This window comes from Peromyscus maniculatus, chromosome 6 (genome assembly GCF_049852395.1).
Source record: "Peromyscus maniculatus bairdii isolate BWxNUB_F1_BW_parent chromosome 6, HU_Pman_BW_mat_3.1, whole genome shotgun sequence".
Taxonomy (NCBI): domain Eukaryota; kingdom Metazoa; phylum Chordata; class Mammalia; order Rodentia; family Cricetidae; genus Peromyscus; species Peromyscus maniculatus.
Window position 1 is genome coordinate 69,595,759 of NC_134857.1, and position 15,314 is coordinate 69,611,072.

At 49.8% G+C, this 15,314-nt stretch overlaps 1 protein-coding gene across 6 annotated transcripts; it reads left to right on the forward strand.

Moving 5' to 3' along the window:
* Positions 1–4,083: 4,083 nt before the first annotated feature.
* Positions 4,084–15,314, forward strand: Clk2 (CDC like kinase 2). 6 transcript variants are annotated; one of them, XM_076573703.1, is made up of 14 exons: positions 4,236–5,313; positions 5,891–6,022; positions 6,221–6,390; positions 7,537–7,765; positions 8,438–8,522; positions 8,876–8,942; positions 9,111–9,227; positions 11,757–11,923; positions 12,593–12,687; positions 13,311–13,440; positions 13,533–13,615; positions 13,778–13,857; positions 14,032–14,122; positions 14,787–15,314. In XM_076573703.1, exons 2-14 carry the CDS (start codon positions 6,014–6,016, stop codon positions 14,970–14,972), a joined length of 1,509 nt encoding a protein of 502 aa, XP_076429818.1. In that variant the 5' UTR covers positions 4,236–5,313; positions 5,891–6,013; the 3' UTR covers positions 14,973–15,314. The 6 variants fall into 6 exon arrangements, with proteins under 6 accessions (XP_015850710.1, XP_006976410.1, XP_076429818.1 ...); XM_015995224.3 differs by lacking the exons at positions 4,236–5,313; positions 5,891–6,022 and adding an exon at positions 4,084–4,233 and having other exon boundaries at positions 8,435–8,522; XM_006976348.4 differs by lacking the exons at positions 4,236–5,313; positions 5,891–6,022 and adding an exon at positions 4,084–4,233.

The following is a 15,314-nucleotide window of genomic DNA, read 5'->3' on the forward strand; positions in this document are numbered from 1 at the left end:
GGTGAGGGCTGCGCGAGACCCGGCGGGGCGGGCCGCGGGCTCAACTGCAGCCCCCACCCCCGGAGAGGGCGTGGCCTGGGGTGCGGGGCGGGGGTGGGGGGCGGCGGGCTTCTGGAGGCGGGAAACTCAATAATGGGGCATGTGCAGTGGGTGACTCTCCCGAGGGCCGGGCACGGACGGACGGAGTGGAAGTGTGAGCTTCTTCTTCCCCGTCCTTGCCCAGGGTATTCTGTCCTGATCGTGTCCTTCTCAGCACTCTCTGGGTGTCTTCCTCCTCCTCTAAACTTCTCTCCGTAGTATGCTATTCCTGGTTCATTAAGTCAACCTTTGTCGAACGCCGCTCGCCGAGTGTGTGCCGAGGATGCAGAAATTAGCACAGAAATCTTTGCTATGAAGCCAATGGTTCATCTGCATAAACAGATCAACAAACAGGAAAATTCCGTACTACATGCCATTAAGAGCAGAGCATCTCAGCTTCTTCCCTTTGTTTCCACCTCTTGCTGCCACGACCTTAGAAAAGTCTTCTGCAGGCTGGACAGTGGTGGCTCATGCCTTTAATCCCAGCACTTGGGAGGTAGAGGCAGGGGGATCTCTGTGAGTTCGGGGAAGGAAGGAAGGAAGGAAGGAAGGAAGGAAGGAAGGAAGGAAGGAAGGAAGGAAGGAAGGAAGGAAGGAAGGAAGGAAGGAAGGAAGGAAGGATTTGTTTTGTTTTTGATGTGGGTTGTAGCTCAGGTCTGTCTTGAACTCCTGGTCCGCCTGCCTCTCTACCTTTCAAGAGCTGGGATTACAAGTGTGTGCCACTACACCTAGTTTTAGAAAAATGTAATAATTTTCAAAATTTGCTAGGCATGTTGGCGCAAGCCTTTAATCCCAGCACTGGAAGGCAGAGGCAGGCAGGTCTCTGGATTTGAGGCCAGCCTGGGCTGGTCTATATAGCACGTCCCAGTACAGAGAAGAAGGAGGTGGAGGAGGAGGAGGAGGAGGAGGAGGAGGAGAGGGGGGGGAGGAGGAGGAGGAGGAGGAGGAGGAGGAGGAGGAGGAGGAGAAGAAGAAGAAGAAGAAGAAGAAGAAGAAGAAGAAGAAGAAGAAGAAGAAAAGGTCTTAAATTCTCCTAGACCAATTCATTCTCCCAGATCAATTCCTTTTTTCAGTCTACAAGTAAACTTTATAAAATATTATTTATTTTGTGTGTATGAATGTTTATACCTATGTATGTCTGCACCATGTGTGAGCCTGATACCTAAAGAGTAACAAGTGGAATCAGATCCCCTGGAACTGGAGTTACAGACAGTTGTACGCCTCCATGTGGGTGCTGGGACTTGCACTGGGATCATTGGGAAGAGCAGCCCGTGTTCTTAACCACTGAACCATCTCTGCACTCCTTAGCAAGTTCTCTTCTAGCAGTCTTTCTCTTTTCTTTTTCTTTTTTCAAGACAAGGTTTCTCCATATAACCCTGGCTGTCCTGGCACTGACTCTGTAACCCAGGCTGGCCTCTAAATCACAGAGATTCCCCTGCCTCTGCCTCCTGAGTGCTGGGATTAAAGGCGTGTACTACCATGCCTGGGGAGTAGTCCTTTTCTTAAAAGCCAAAGCTTCGGTTGACAGAGTGCCTTCTGCTGGCTCTGGGCCTCTATAAATAGTTTCCCTGCTTGTTATTTTCTTCCAATTCTCTTTCCAACAACCTATTCACATCACACCTCCTCTGGGAAAACTAACAACACACATTCCTAATTGTTTTTACCCTCAGACAGTCTAGAACTTTCTAGAGCAGATAGGGCAGCTCTCTTAATTTTTTAAAAATAATTTATTTATTACTTTATGTAAATTGGTGTTTTGCCTGCATGTATGTCTGTGTGATGGTGTCAGATCTTGGAGTTACTGTTGTCAGCTGCCATGTGGGTGCTGGGAATTGAACCCAGGACCTCTGGAAGAACAGCCAGTGCCCTTAACCACAGAGCCATCTCTCCAGCCCCGGCAACATTCTTTACACCAGCTCTTGCCACAGGTCTACTTTTGTTGTTTACTGTGCAGCCTTGGCTGGCTTGGAACACAGTATGTAGATCAGGATGTCTGGAACTCACACAGAGCCATCTGCCTCTGCCACCATGCTTGGACACCATTATTCTGTTACAGGTCTAGGCCCTCTCCCGCTCAGTCCTCAGACTGATGTTCTGAGGAAAAAGAACTTGTGTGGGGTACATGCTGGGCACATGTACAGTGAACAGTCAGTAAATGCTTGGTGAAAATGACCTGGGAAAGCCTCCCTGAGAAAGAAATTAAATTGCTTGCCTAATTCCTTCACACACACACACACACACACACACACACACACACACACACACACACACCTTTTGAGACTGGTCTTTCTATGTAGCCCTGGCTGTCTTTGAACTCATGCAGATATGCTTACCTTGAACTCAGAGAGATCTGCCTGCCTGTTTCCAGAGTGCTGGATTAAATATGTGGGCAATCTGGTTTGGCTCTCTTTCTTCATAGGAATTTCTAAACTATTTCTGGCTAATTAGTCTAATCTCCATTTGACTCTTCCACCCAGTTCCACTCTGATTTTCTTTAACTTTAATAGATTTATTGACTGAGGATTGTTTCCCTCCCAATCCTCCTTTCTGGCAAATTTCCCAGTTCCTTTATATATCATTGCTTTCTCCTTCCTGTTTTTTTAAAACTACACTTTAAAAAAAAAATTTGTGGCCTGCCTGTATACCTGTATAGTACATGCATGCAATGCCTGAAGAAGCTAGAAGAGTGTCGAATGCCCTGGAACTGGAGTTACAAGGCTGATATGAGCCCTCATGTGCCTGCTGAGAAATGAACCAGGTCTTTTGGTGGAGCAGCCGGTGTTCTTAACTGCTGAGCTATCTCTCCAGCTCCTCAAACAAACAAACAAACAAACAAAGTTTAATGTTAATACAAGAATCTCAAGAATCCCCAGGATAGCTTCAAACTCACTATGTAGGCAAAGATAATCTCGAACCACTCATTCTCCTGCCTCTACTTCCTGTGTCCTGGGATTGATTACCTGTGTAAACTGTATGTGTGGCTCTGTAAACGGAGCCACACCCTGGGCTAGTTTTTGAGACAATCTCAAATTTTCCAAATCCTCCTGCTTCAGCCTTCTGAGAGCTGAGATTATGGGCATTAGCCACCATGCTTAGCTTCTTGTTATTTTCTTTTTTTAATATTTAGTAAACTGGGGCTGGAGAGATGGCTCGGTGGCTAGGAGTTAGAACTGCTCTTCCGGAAAACTCACACCCACATCTGACAGTTTCACAGTTGCCTATAATTCCAGGTCCAGGGGATCCGAAGCCCTCTTCTGATCTCCATGAATGCATGCATATACCCTGCTACAGACAAATAATTCAAAGTAAATCTAAAAACAGAGAAGATTCAGTAAATTTGTGCTTAATACAAATTAGCTAAAACATCATAGTTCCCCATTCTGGCCCCTAATTCTCGCCTTCTTCCCTAACCATGCACCTGCCCCAAACATAAATGACTTTTGTGCAGGACAAAGAGGGACCTCTCCTTGCTGGCGCTGGGCAGCAGGAGGATGTATCTTCAAGCTATGCTTGAAGAATCTGACTTCACAAAGCCTCACTGGAGTCAATGCCCAATAGTGATACAATGTAAATAACAATCCTTTCCTTAAACCTCCAATATTAAATAAGCCACAAAAGTCTTCGGGTGAAGAGCACGCAGGAGGCATGGGAAAGGATAAGATGCGTAGAGGCCCAACAAACACGGGACAATCTCCTAGTGCCACCCGACCCGAACCCACCGGTGCACCCAGATCTTTGCGGACTCCCGCGGGTGCCCGGGTAAGCCGAGGAGCGCACCCAAAAGGGCACGGTGAGCGAGGGCGGAGCCCATCCGAGTCTGGGAAGTGACGCAGGACGCGCGCGCGTACGTGCCTGCGTGCGTGCTCGCTCACGGCAGCGGCGGCGGAGCGGAGAGGCCAGAGCCGGAGACCGAGCTGGGATCGGGCCCCGGGCGGGGGCGGTGCGAGAGGCGCCGAGCGGATCCTGGGGGCGGGGACGGAGCCCGGGCGGGCGGGACTGGAGCAGAGCCCGGGAACGGGGCGGGAGGTCCCGGGGCCCCGGGTTGGGGGGTGGAGCCGCACTTCGTCGCCGCGGGGGTGCCGGGACTCCGGCCGCAGTGCCGCCGCCATCACGGACTTCCTGTGGGACAAGCGCACGGGCCTCGCCGCCAGAACGGTGAGCGCGCGGGCTGGCGGACCTTGGGGCCGCGGAAAGATGGCTCCCAGTAGACGGGCGGCGACGGGATGAGGCGACATTAGGAGTGTTGGGCTCTGGAAGCAGCAGAGTAGCGCGATGAGCGGGAGGAGGGAGGTCGAGCGGCCGCGGTGTAGCGGCCAGACCTATAGTAAACTTGGGGGTGAGCCGTCGAAGTGATGAGGAAGGGACAGGAGCGGTTCCGGACGTGCAAAAGTTGGACCGAGGGTTTTAATGTGAACCGAGAAGTGTTACTTGAAGTGTACAGGAAGAGTTTGACTCCAGGGACTTGTTCTGGGTTTTCTGCGTAAGAAAGTGGAGAAGCAAGAATTCGAAGTTGAGAAAGTTAGACTGGCTTTGCTTTTCTAGGAGAGGCCCGAGTGACTTTGTTGGTAGGGTGTCCGAAGTGAGGTGGCATTTATGTTAATCAAGTTCATCAAGATTGAGTTACCTGGGGAAGTCTCGTGCTTCCATCTTCTTGGTTTTCTGCCAGCCGCTTTAGGCCGATGCACTATAGGTCACCTTCCTTAATTTAAGGAGGTGGGGAGGAAGTGGCCCAGGATGGCAACCAGATGTTAGAGTTAAACCTGCAGACCTCATGTTCTGAGTCCTGTACCAAGACTGCTCCCCAGGCTCAGCTTATTCGGCTTCTTCTGTGCATTTCCTGGATTATGACAGTGATTTCGTTCCGATCTTTCCCGTTGACGGAAAAATTACTCATAAACCTTAACCAGTCCAGTTTTATTTAATGGAAGCCCAGCTGTCAGCCAAGTGGTACTGATACTAGTTAAAAACTAGTTTTTAGGCTGAGGGTGTAGCTCACCTAGTATCCTTGAAGCCCTGGGTTGGTCTCCCGAGCTGTGTAAAGCCAGGCATAGTGAGGCTGCTCTGTGATTCCTTAGCCGTTCAAGGCCGTCCTGGGCTGCCATATCAAAACTGAGAACAGCCTAGGATGTGTTAAGTCACACTTCTCACAAAAGAAAACGAGCCAAGTGCGGTTGTGCAAGCCTTTCATCCCAGTACTTGGGAGGCAGTGACTCGAAAGAGTTCAAGTTCAGCCAGGTCTGTATAGCAAGTTCCAGGCCAGCCAGGGTTACATAAAAAGACCTTGTCTCAAAAATCTCAGTTCTTTTTTTTTCTTTTTTCTTTTTCTTTTGTTGTTGTTTTTTATTTTTATGAGACAGGGTTTCTCTGTGTAGTTTTGGTGCCTGTCCTGGTATCTGTCCTGGATCTCACTCTGTAGACCAGGCTGGCCTTGAACTCACAGAGATCCGCCTGCCTCTGCCTCCCAAGTGCTGGGATTAAAGGTGTGCGCCACCACTGCCACCACCGCCGCCCGGCTTTCGTTATTTTCTGCTTACTAGATGGTGGTGGTGGGAATATACAGGACAACTACTTTGTGGTACTGTTTTACACCTTTGTCAGAGATTTGGCCAGATGTGTGAGAAACATTTATAGGAACACAGTCTGGTCCCTAGAGCTTGCTAGTATTTGGTACCACCTATTTGTAAGATCCTGGGAAACTGAATTCCTGCCCTTGTGGTACTCCTTATCCAGTAATGAGGGGTGGGATGAGATTTGCTGTTAATAACCTAAAAGAACTGTGTAAACTAAAGCTTTGTTTTGTTTGCTTGTGAAGAACTCAGGATGGCAGAGCTGCATATCTTAGATGCAGCAGAGATGAACTGTGGCAATATTTATCAGTCACACACTTGTCATCTGTCATGAACTGTGGCTCAGACCTGAAGGTCTTCACGGAGCCATGTTTGAGGTAGAGCAATTGAATTTGACTTTCTTGAGTTTTCAGCCAAAATTCGTAGGTGGCTGTATAGCCCATAAAGGAAAATTTGTAAACACAAGTCTGAGGAATCTGTGTGATAAAAAGCATAAGAAGGCAGCATTGTATCTTCAGAGGTATGCTTCCAAAAACTCAGAATGTCCCAACCATCCTGCTCTTCCTCCCTTCCAGATGCCTCATCCCCGAAGGTACCATTCCTCAGAGCGCGGTAGCCGGGGGAGTTACCACGAACATTACCGGAGCCGAAAGCATAAGCGAAGAAGAAGCCGTTCCTGGTCAAGTAGCAGTGACCGGACAAGGCGGCGGCGGAGAGAGGACAGCTATCATGTTCGGTCCCGAAGGTGAGGCCTCAGGAAGAGAGACTGATTCCAGGTCACTGGTTTATTCATTTAGTCAGTAAATGCTTATTAGTTACATGCTGAGGCCAGTGAGCTGAGCAGCTGGCTGAAGGTGACATGGGGCTAGGTGTGTACTTCTGTGGCAGAGCATGTACTTAGCATGCATTTGGTCCTGGGGTCACTACCTGGCATTACCAAAAAGAAAAGTGTTGGTAGTATATACCTATACTTCCAGTTTGGGCTTTATATCTGTCTTACATTTCATGCATCCCTGGTGCCCTCAGCAGTCAGAGAGGGTATGGGATCCTGTGGAACTGGTGTTACAGATGGCTGTGAGCTGCCATGTGGGTGATGGGAATTGAACCCAGGTTCTCTGTAAGAGCAGCCAGTGCTCCTCACCACTGAGCTGTCTCTAGTCCTTTTCCCTTTGTTCTGAGACAAGGTGTCACTGTGTAGCCCTGGCTGGCCTAGAACTTCCTGTGTAGATCAGGCAGGCCTTGAAAATCACACAAATGTACATGCTTCCTGCTGGAGCCCTGGGATTAGTGCTGTGTGCCACCATGTCTGACTCATGGAGAACTTTTTAAGAAAGGGATACCTAGGGCCGGGCAGTGGTGGCGCACGCCTTTAATTCAGCACTCAGGAGGCAGAGGAGGCATGGGGATCTCTGTGATTTCGAGGTCAGCCTGGGCTACAGAGTGAGTTCCAGAAAAAGTTCCAAAGCTACACAGAGAAACCCTGTGTCGAAAAAGGTGGGGGGGCAGGGGGGGTTGATACCGAGCTTGCTGAGTGGGACAGATGAGAATCAGTAGTGGACGTGAATGTCTTCAGGAGGCAGGGAAGTGCGTATCATGGACTAATATAATAACTAAAGAGAGCTCATGAGCTAATTCAGTGGTGTGGAGAGGAGCAAGGCCGATTTCATTTGGAAACATTGTTCCCTTGTGTCATTGGAGAGGAGGAGCCCCCAGAAGAGGTCTGCAGATGCCTCTGGGCAGGGCCTAGTGACAGCAGGTGTGGGGAGGCACCCTCGGCTTCCTCGGGTTACTCCTGGGTTGTTTTTTTTCCCTAAGATAGGACCTTGTTGGGTGGTGTGAGAGGGCGTGTGGCCTGGACTGACGTTCCCAACGGGTATTGGTTATCTGACAGCAGCTATGATGATCACTCATCTGACCGGCGGGTATATGATCGGCGGTACTGTGGCAGCTACAGGCGCAATGACTACAGCCGGGATCGAGGAGAGGCCTACTATGACACGGACTTCCGGCATTCCTACGAGTACCATCGGGAGAACAGCAGCTACCGAAGCCAGCGCAGCAGCCGGAGGAAACACCGGCGGCGGAGGAGACGGAGCCGCACCTTCAGCCGCTCATCTTCAGTGAGTGCCAGCCCGGGCCTTCACTCTCCCCGTTCTTCTTCCGTCCCTCCGGGACCCTGATAAATAAAAAGGCCCCTTGTTCTCAGTCATGCTCGGAGCGTGAACACTGAAGTGGGCACTGAATGTGCCCACCCTCCCGGAAGATCTCCGACTCTTGAGGGGCCCCAGATCTACTTTGGGGATCAAAGGGCATGGGACCTTTACGCCCTAAGTGATATGGTGATATATATGTTGGGCTTGTGTCGGCCCAGAGGCCTCTATCTTGATGAGGACCTTGGTTTTGAAAGGCCTGTGTCTCCCAAGCCCTGGGCTCTGTGGCCCCTCAGCAGGCGAGTTGGGGTTGGAGGGCATGGGAAGACGGCGTCTGCCTGGAAGGGCGCTTCACAGAGCATGGGGTTGTGGGTAACACTGCAGCATCCTCACTCTTGTGCCCCGCCCCGCCTCTCCCGGTCCCGATTGGGGTCTGGGGACTTGGGATCACGCGCCGCTCTCTCTTCTCACGCCGATCCGCCTTACCGCCTCTGACGTGTTCCCTTCCACTGTCCCCCATCATCGTCTGTCCCCCCTGGCTGGGCGCCTGTGACCGGTGACCCCTCCACCACCCACCCCGTCTCCCTCCGGCCCCTGATCCGACACCTGGCTTGCTCCGACCCCCCCCACCCCCGCCAGCAGCACAGCAGCCGGAGAGCCAAGAGTGTAGAGGACGACGCTGAGGGCCACCTCATCTACCACGTCGGGGACTGGCTGCAAGAGCGATGTACAAGCCAAATCGTAACGATCCTATAGCTGTAATGGTCCCATAGCCATCCTAACGTCCCTGCCACCCGAGTCACAGCCTCTTGCCTCTTCTCAGTGGTCTCAGTGGTGTTGCTCATCTGGGTGGTTTGAGTTGCTGTTGAGACTTGGCCTGTTGTCCACTCCCAGCTCTCATGGCCCCTGGGTTAAAGGTGGTGGGAGTCACACAGGGGCTTTCTTCCCCTGCAGCCATCTGTATCTGTCCCCCTTCCTTCGTCTCCTCACCCCAGGTTGCTGTGCCCTGTTCTCTTCCAGTTCATCTCACTCCCCCCTTTTCTCCCTCCCTCTCCCCGACCCTGCTGTCTTTCATTGCAGATGAGATTGTAAGCACCTTAGGAGAAGGGACCTTTGGCCGCGTCGTGCAGTGTGTGGACCATCGCAGGTAACCGCTGGCCGCTGCTTCCTCCACATCTGATAGGCATGGAAGAGTGTGAGGGCATCAGACTCGTCTGCAGCTTAGACAGACAGAATTTCTTAGTGCCTAAACCGATCCCTTCAGTGTGGGATGTTCTTGTTGAACCCGACAAAAGCCTCCCCTGTTGACCTACAGGGGCGGAGCCAGAGTCGCCCTGAAGATCATTAAGAATGTGGAGAAGTACAAGGAAGCCGCACGCCTAGAGATCAACGTGCTCGAGAAAATCAACGAGAAAGATCCTGACAACAAGAAGTAAGCAGAGGAGTGCGTGAGGAGGCTAAGAGGCTCTCCCCTCCAGAAGGAAGGTTCCAGACTCGGGCTAGGCAGGCAGGAGAATATAGACGTTCTGGTCCATTTTTGCTTTCCCTTTTTTTTTTTTTTTTTTTTTTAAGATAAGCTGGCCTCTAAGCTGCTTGCAGAGCAGACTGGCCTTGAATTCACAGAGATCCTCCTGCCTCTGCCTCCTGAGTTCTCTGATTAATGGCGTGCACCACCACACCCAACCCATTCATTTTGATCCTGTGAGAGCAGTAGACCATTAGGATAGGCCTGTGACATTCTTAATCCACTCCCCTTGTTTTTATGACATGTAGATTGCTCTGCAATCTGGGAATGCACCTGGCAGTGGTGAGCATCACTATTGATGATGCAGGCCTGTAATCCTAGCCACTTGGGAGAAGAGGAAAAGACAGATTGGAAGCACAAAGCTTACCTAGGCTACAGAGCAAGTTCAAGGTGGCCTGGGCAATTTAGTAAGGCCTTTTCTCACAAAAGAAAAAGGTGCTGGAGAGGTAACTAGGGATGGAGTGCCAGCCAACTATTTTACAGAGTCCTAAATTCAAACCCCAGTACAACACACAGACATGCAATTTGTACAGGAAGCTGAGGCAGGAGAATCAGAAGTTTGAGACTAGGGCTGGAGAGGTTCTCAGCAGTTACTACCATTGGATAGGACCTGAGTTTAGTTTCTAGCACTCATAGAGAAGTGCACAGTATTTCTGGAAGCTAGGCAGTGGTGGCACATGTATTGAGGCAGAGGCTGGCGGATTTCTGAGTTCATGGCCAGCCTGGTGTACAGAGTGAGTTTCAGGACAGCTAAGGCCATGCAGAGAAACCCTGTCTCAAAAAAAAAAAAACAAAAAACAGCCTGGCGGTGGTGGCGCATGCCTTGAATCCCAGCACTCAGGAGGCAGAGCCAGGAGGATCTCTGAGTTCGAGGCCAGCCTGGTCTACAGAGTGAGATCCAGGACAGCCATGGCTACACAGAGAAACCCTGTCTCGAAAAAACAAACAAACAAACAAAAAAATAGCTCTAGGGAAACCCAGCACCTCAGACAGACCTCAGAGATCTGCAGTCACGTTCACATAACTCACACACACAATTAAAAATAAAATCTTTAAATGAAAATGTGGGGCTGGTAGTGGTAGACCCTTGGTGGGATGTGAAAGGATTTGATCCTGAGCATTAACTGAAGAGTGACAGGCTTTAGGACTGTGTCGAGACTGGGTATTCATCTGGTTCACACACAATTGAGAGGCTAAACTGGCATAAAATTGTTCTGCAGAAGTTTGATTGTTTTATTTGTTTTTCAGATTGTGGATATTTTTGGGGTTTTTGTTTTGTTTTGTTTTTGTTTTTTTGGTTGGTTGGTGGTTTTATTTTTAGGCAGTATCTCATTGTAACCCAGGCTAGTTTCTCCTCAGTATTGGAGCCAAAGACAAGAATAATCTTGAACTCTTGATCCTCTTGATTTAACCTGGGGTTATAGAGGTGTCCCGCCGCACCTAATCATACGTGGTATACCAGGTATTAGACTGTGCATGCTAGGCAAGTATTTCACCAGCTGAGCTGTATCCCAACCCAAATAGGACTTACCAAACCGTCAGTGTAAACTTGGGCAGCTCCGTGGCTGAGAGTCAGTTTCAGGCAGAGGGGCTGGAATGCAGCAGCTTAGGAGTGTGAGACCAGGGTGAGCCGCATAGGAGTTTCCAGATCAGGCTGGCCTACAGTAGGACCCAGACTTAACAAAAAAAGGTGGCTTTGGTAATTGAGAATTCCACATTGTTTGGGATTTGGTGCTGATAGCTTTTCAGCAAATAGTTGGGGGCAGGGTTGGGTTTTGTTGGTTTGTTTGAGACAGGGTCATGCTACGTAGCCCAAGCTGGCCTCAAATTCACGATGATTCTCCTGCCTCTAAGTTCCTGAGTGCTCTGATGCAGGAGTGCACCACCACACCCTGCTTAACAGATAGATTTTGTTCTCCTTGTTTTGAGGGTTGGGGATTGAAGATGACCAAGTTCTGTATTTCTGAACTACAGCTGCAGTCTAGCCAGTAGGTTTTGAACTGCTTAAAATGTTTGGGAGTTTGGCAGGTAGCGCTTTTTGGTTCTTCAAAAAAAGCCATTCTCTAGCTGAACTGATTTTGTTAATTTAATTTTATTTTTTAAGTGACAGGGTATCATGTAGCCCAGGCTATCCTCAAACTCACTGTGTAGTTGAAGATGACTTGATCTTATGATTCTCCTGCCTCCACCTCCCAACTGCTGAGATTACAGGTTCATTGCCATCATAACTGTTACATGTAATGCTGCAGATCAAACCTTGGGCCTTGTGCATGCTAAGGAGGTGCTCTACCAAGTGAGCTACATTGCTAGCCTTTATTAGGATATTAACTGGCATGTTTGTATACAACTGTGGAATCAGCAACTGCAGTCCCTCCTTGTGGTGGGTGGTGGGTGGTCGGAGCTTGTTAGCCATCCAGCTTCCCCATTTTTCCCCAGCCTCTGTGTCCAGATGTTTGACTGGTTTGACTTCCATGGCCACATGTGCATCTCCTTTGAGCTTCTGGGCCTTAGCACCTTCGATTTCCTCAAAGACAACAACTACCTGCCCTACCCCATCCACCAAGTGCGCCACATGGCCTTCCAGCTCTGCCAGGCCGTCAAGTGTGAGTGGGGTGGGCTGAGGCGGACTCTGGGGCAACGCTTCCTTCCATCAGACCTCTTCTGTGTACTTGTGTGCTGGGGAGGCCCCTAGCCTGTCAGTGTGCCAGCACACCTGGGACTGTCTTGACATCTCTTCTGACTTAACTCCTTGACTGATGTCTTTACCATCACGATTGCTCTTAGTCCACACGACAGCACTCAGTGTCTTTGCCTCATCCCTTCTTTCTTGGAGAAGTGCTGGACAGCGAGCACAAAAGTCCTCTTGCTAGAGGCTTAGGTCTGTGTGATAAAGTGCTTTTTACAGATGGGAGAACACTGAACCATTCAGCTTGGTGCCAGCTTCAGGATGCAGAGGATTTGTTTTTCTGCACCTTCACAGTGATGCAGTTTTAATTAATGGAGTTTGCAGAATGTCTGATAATTTCATAGATCAAAGTCAAGACCAAACAAAACCTCCCACTTGTAGCACGCTGCTGCTTTTCCATCAGATGAGCTGTGTGTGCATTTTCTATTACTCAGGGAAAAGCCTAGACCAGGCAGAGCAGACAGTAGTCCCGGTGGAGTCTGGGCCTGCCTCCTCACCAGCTTTCTCCTTGGTACTCAGTCGGGTCAGCTGATGCCAGTTAGCCTTAGCCACCTGGATCTAGCCTGATCTAGCCTTCTCCCCACAGTCCTCCATGATAACAAGTTGACACATACGGACCTCAAACCTGAAAATATTCTGTTTGTGAATTCAGACTACGAACTCACCTACAACCTAGAGAAGGTAAGATGGACAGGGCCCACCCTCTGTCCAAAGGGGCAGCAGCTGGGCACTTGGCGTTTGGTTAGCTCTTTGTCTTCTCCCTGTCTGGCTCCAGCTGGGTAAAACCAGCGTACCACAATAAGTCAAGAAGACTTCCATAGAAAGACAGTTGGTAAAGTTTCCTCACAGGGTGAAAATGTCCACACTCCCTTTTTTAGATGTGTATTTCTGTGTGGTAGGAAAACTCTGCTTGCTTGGCAGCTTGAGGTCTCAGGCTGAAGGTCCTCTTCACCCTTTGTTACATAGTACAGATTTTCAGGACAGTACAGCAGACACTTGAGTCCAGTCTTCGGACACTTGGAGACTTCCATAATGTTCCATAATCACTTCTTAGCCTTTTTCCTTTCCTACTCTTAAAGTCCTGTGCTGGCACATGCCTGTAATCCCAGCACTTGGGAGGCTCTGAGGCAGGAGGATTGCTGCAGGTTCAAAGCCTGACGGGTACAAGTGAAATCCTGTTTTAAACAAACAACAACAAACATCAGGAGCCAGATTTCCCTGAGTGTATGGGAGCAGGACTCAGGCTCCCGAGCCTGCGAATCTCGGTGTGGACAGAGAGTCATTCCCACCTGCTTTGCTCCTAGAAGCGGGATGAGCGCAGCGTGAAGAGCACGGCTGTGCGCGTGGTGGACTTCGGCAGCGCCACCTTTGACCATGAACACCACAGCACCATTGTCTCCACTCGCCATTACCGAGCCCCAGAGGTCATCCTCGGTAAGGGAGCTCAGGGCCGCCCGCCCAGTGTGTGAGGTGATGTGAGGGTGGCGTATCTTCCGCATCCTAATACCTCTTGCTCTCACCTGCAGAGCTGGGCTGGTCCCAGCCATGTGATGTGTGGAGCATAGGCTGCATCACCTTTGAGTACTACGTCGGCTTCACCCTCTTCCAGGTAAGTGGGGGGGGGGGCTACTAGGCCACCCCCCATTCTTCCGCCTGCTTTCTTGATCTGCTGAGGACATTCCTGCTACTCAGTCCTCCACATTGCCATCTGGCGACCAGTCCCCAGCATTCCTGCCTGAGTGCCGGGCTGAGATCTGTCTTTGTTTCCCAGACCCATGACAACAGAGAACATCTAGCCATGATGGAAAGGATCCTGGGTCCTATCCCTTCTCGGATGATCCGAAAGACAAGGTGAACCTGAGCAGGAGGGGTTTACCCTTTCCTGAAGGTGGAATTGGTCTGTTGCACACCATTTTCTTTTTCTCATTGATAGTCCCTAGCCCCCACTTGGACATGGTCAAACAAGGGAAAGCAGCTTATAAAAGGGGAACCTTTTTTTTGCAACAACCTCCCCTTCCCCTCTAGAAAACAGAAATATTTTTATCGGGGTCGCCTGGATTGGGATGAGAACACATCGGCCGGGCGCTACGTTCGTGAAAACTGCAAGCCACTACGGGTGAGCCTGGCCTGGGGTATATATTGTCCACGATCTAAAGGTTGCTTCCTTCTTAGGGTGGTTTGCCCCTTGAATGCATTTTATGAGCAGAAGGTTAGGACAGGAGGGGAGGGAAAAAAGAAGATAATCTGATCAACAATGGACAGAGACGAGAGAATGGTTTCACAGAGGCAAGGAAGTTAGATAGCCTAACTTGAGACAGTCAGAGATCAAAGCAATGTCAGAAAAGAGTAAACTACCTTTGAAGAGCTTACGTTTTAATGTGGAGCTAAAGAAGATTCATGAAGTTGACAAGGATATACAAGTAAAACTTTGAGACTAAAGGAGGAATTATGCTGGTAGGAAGGTAGACTGAGCTGTAAAGTCAGACATTGGTCAGAGTGTGGTGGTGGGAAGGTAGCATTCAAATTGATTGCAAACTGAGCCAGAAAGGGAAGGTAGGGCTTTAAAGGAGGCAGAAGGCTTGGGATGATGGCACAGGTTTGTAACCCCAGCACTTGGGAGGCCAAGGTCGGAGAATGTTGAGTTCAAAGTCAACTGCAGTGCGTAGTTACAGAACAGCCTGGGCTACGTGGAGACCCTATCTTAAAAGGAGAATGGAAAGGAAAGAAAGAATAAAAGTTTGTGAGGCATCCTGCTTTACCTTATTCCTGCCCTCCACCAGCGGTATCTGACCTCAGAGGCAGAGGAACATCACCAGCTCTTCGATCTGATTGAAAGTATGCTAGAGTATGAGCCTGCTAAGCGGCTGACCTTAGGTGAAGCCCTTCAGCATCCTTTCTTCGCCTGCCTTCGGACTGAGCCACCCAACACCAAGTTGTGGGACTCCAGTCGGGATATCAGTCGGTGACAATCAGGCCTTGGACCCCCCTGCTTCTTGTGCAGCAGTGGGTGTCCAGTCCAGGACACTGGTGCTTTTTTATACACGAGAACAGAGCCAGAACTCGCCTCCTCTCCTGCCCCTGGCTCCTTTATACCTGTAAATATGTGAACTAGTGTATATATGACAGAACTTGTACCTATCACTTCAACCCCTGCCTTGTGTATACTGCTCGTTACACTCTTCCAACCTCATCTGCCCCTCACGTGGAGTTGGATGGGGAGCAGAATGAGGTAACCAGGTGGTGTCTACCCATGTTTTATAAGGGATTTTGTACAGTCTTTGTGAAATAAAATTACATGCTTCATCTGA

Coding starts and splice junctions, on each gene's coding strand:
- Clk2 (XM_076573702.1), top strand. Junction 9,228..11,756: donor AAAGATCCTGACAACAAGAA/GTAAGCAGAGGA, acceptor ATTTTTCCCCAG/CCTCTGTGTCCAGATGTTTG. Junction 13,858..14,031: donor CGGATGATCCGAAAGACAAG/GTGAACCTGAGC, acceptor CTTCCCCTCTAG/AAAACAGAAATATTTTTATC.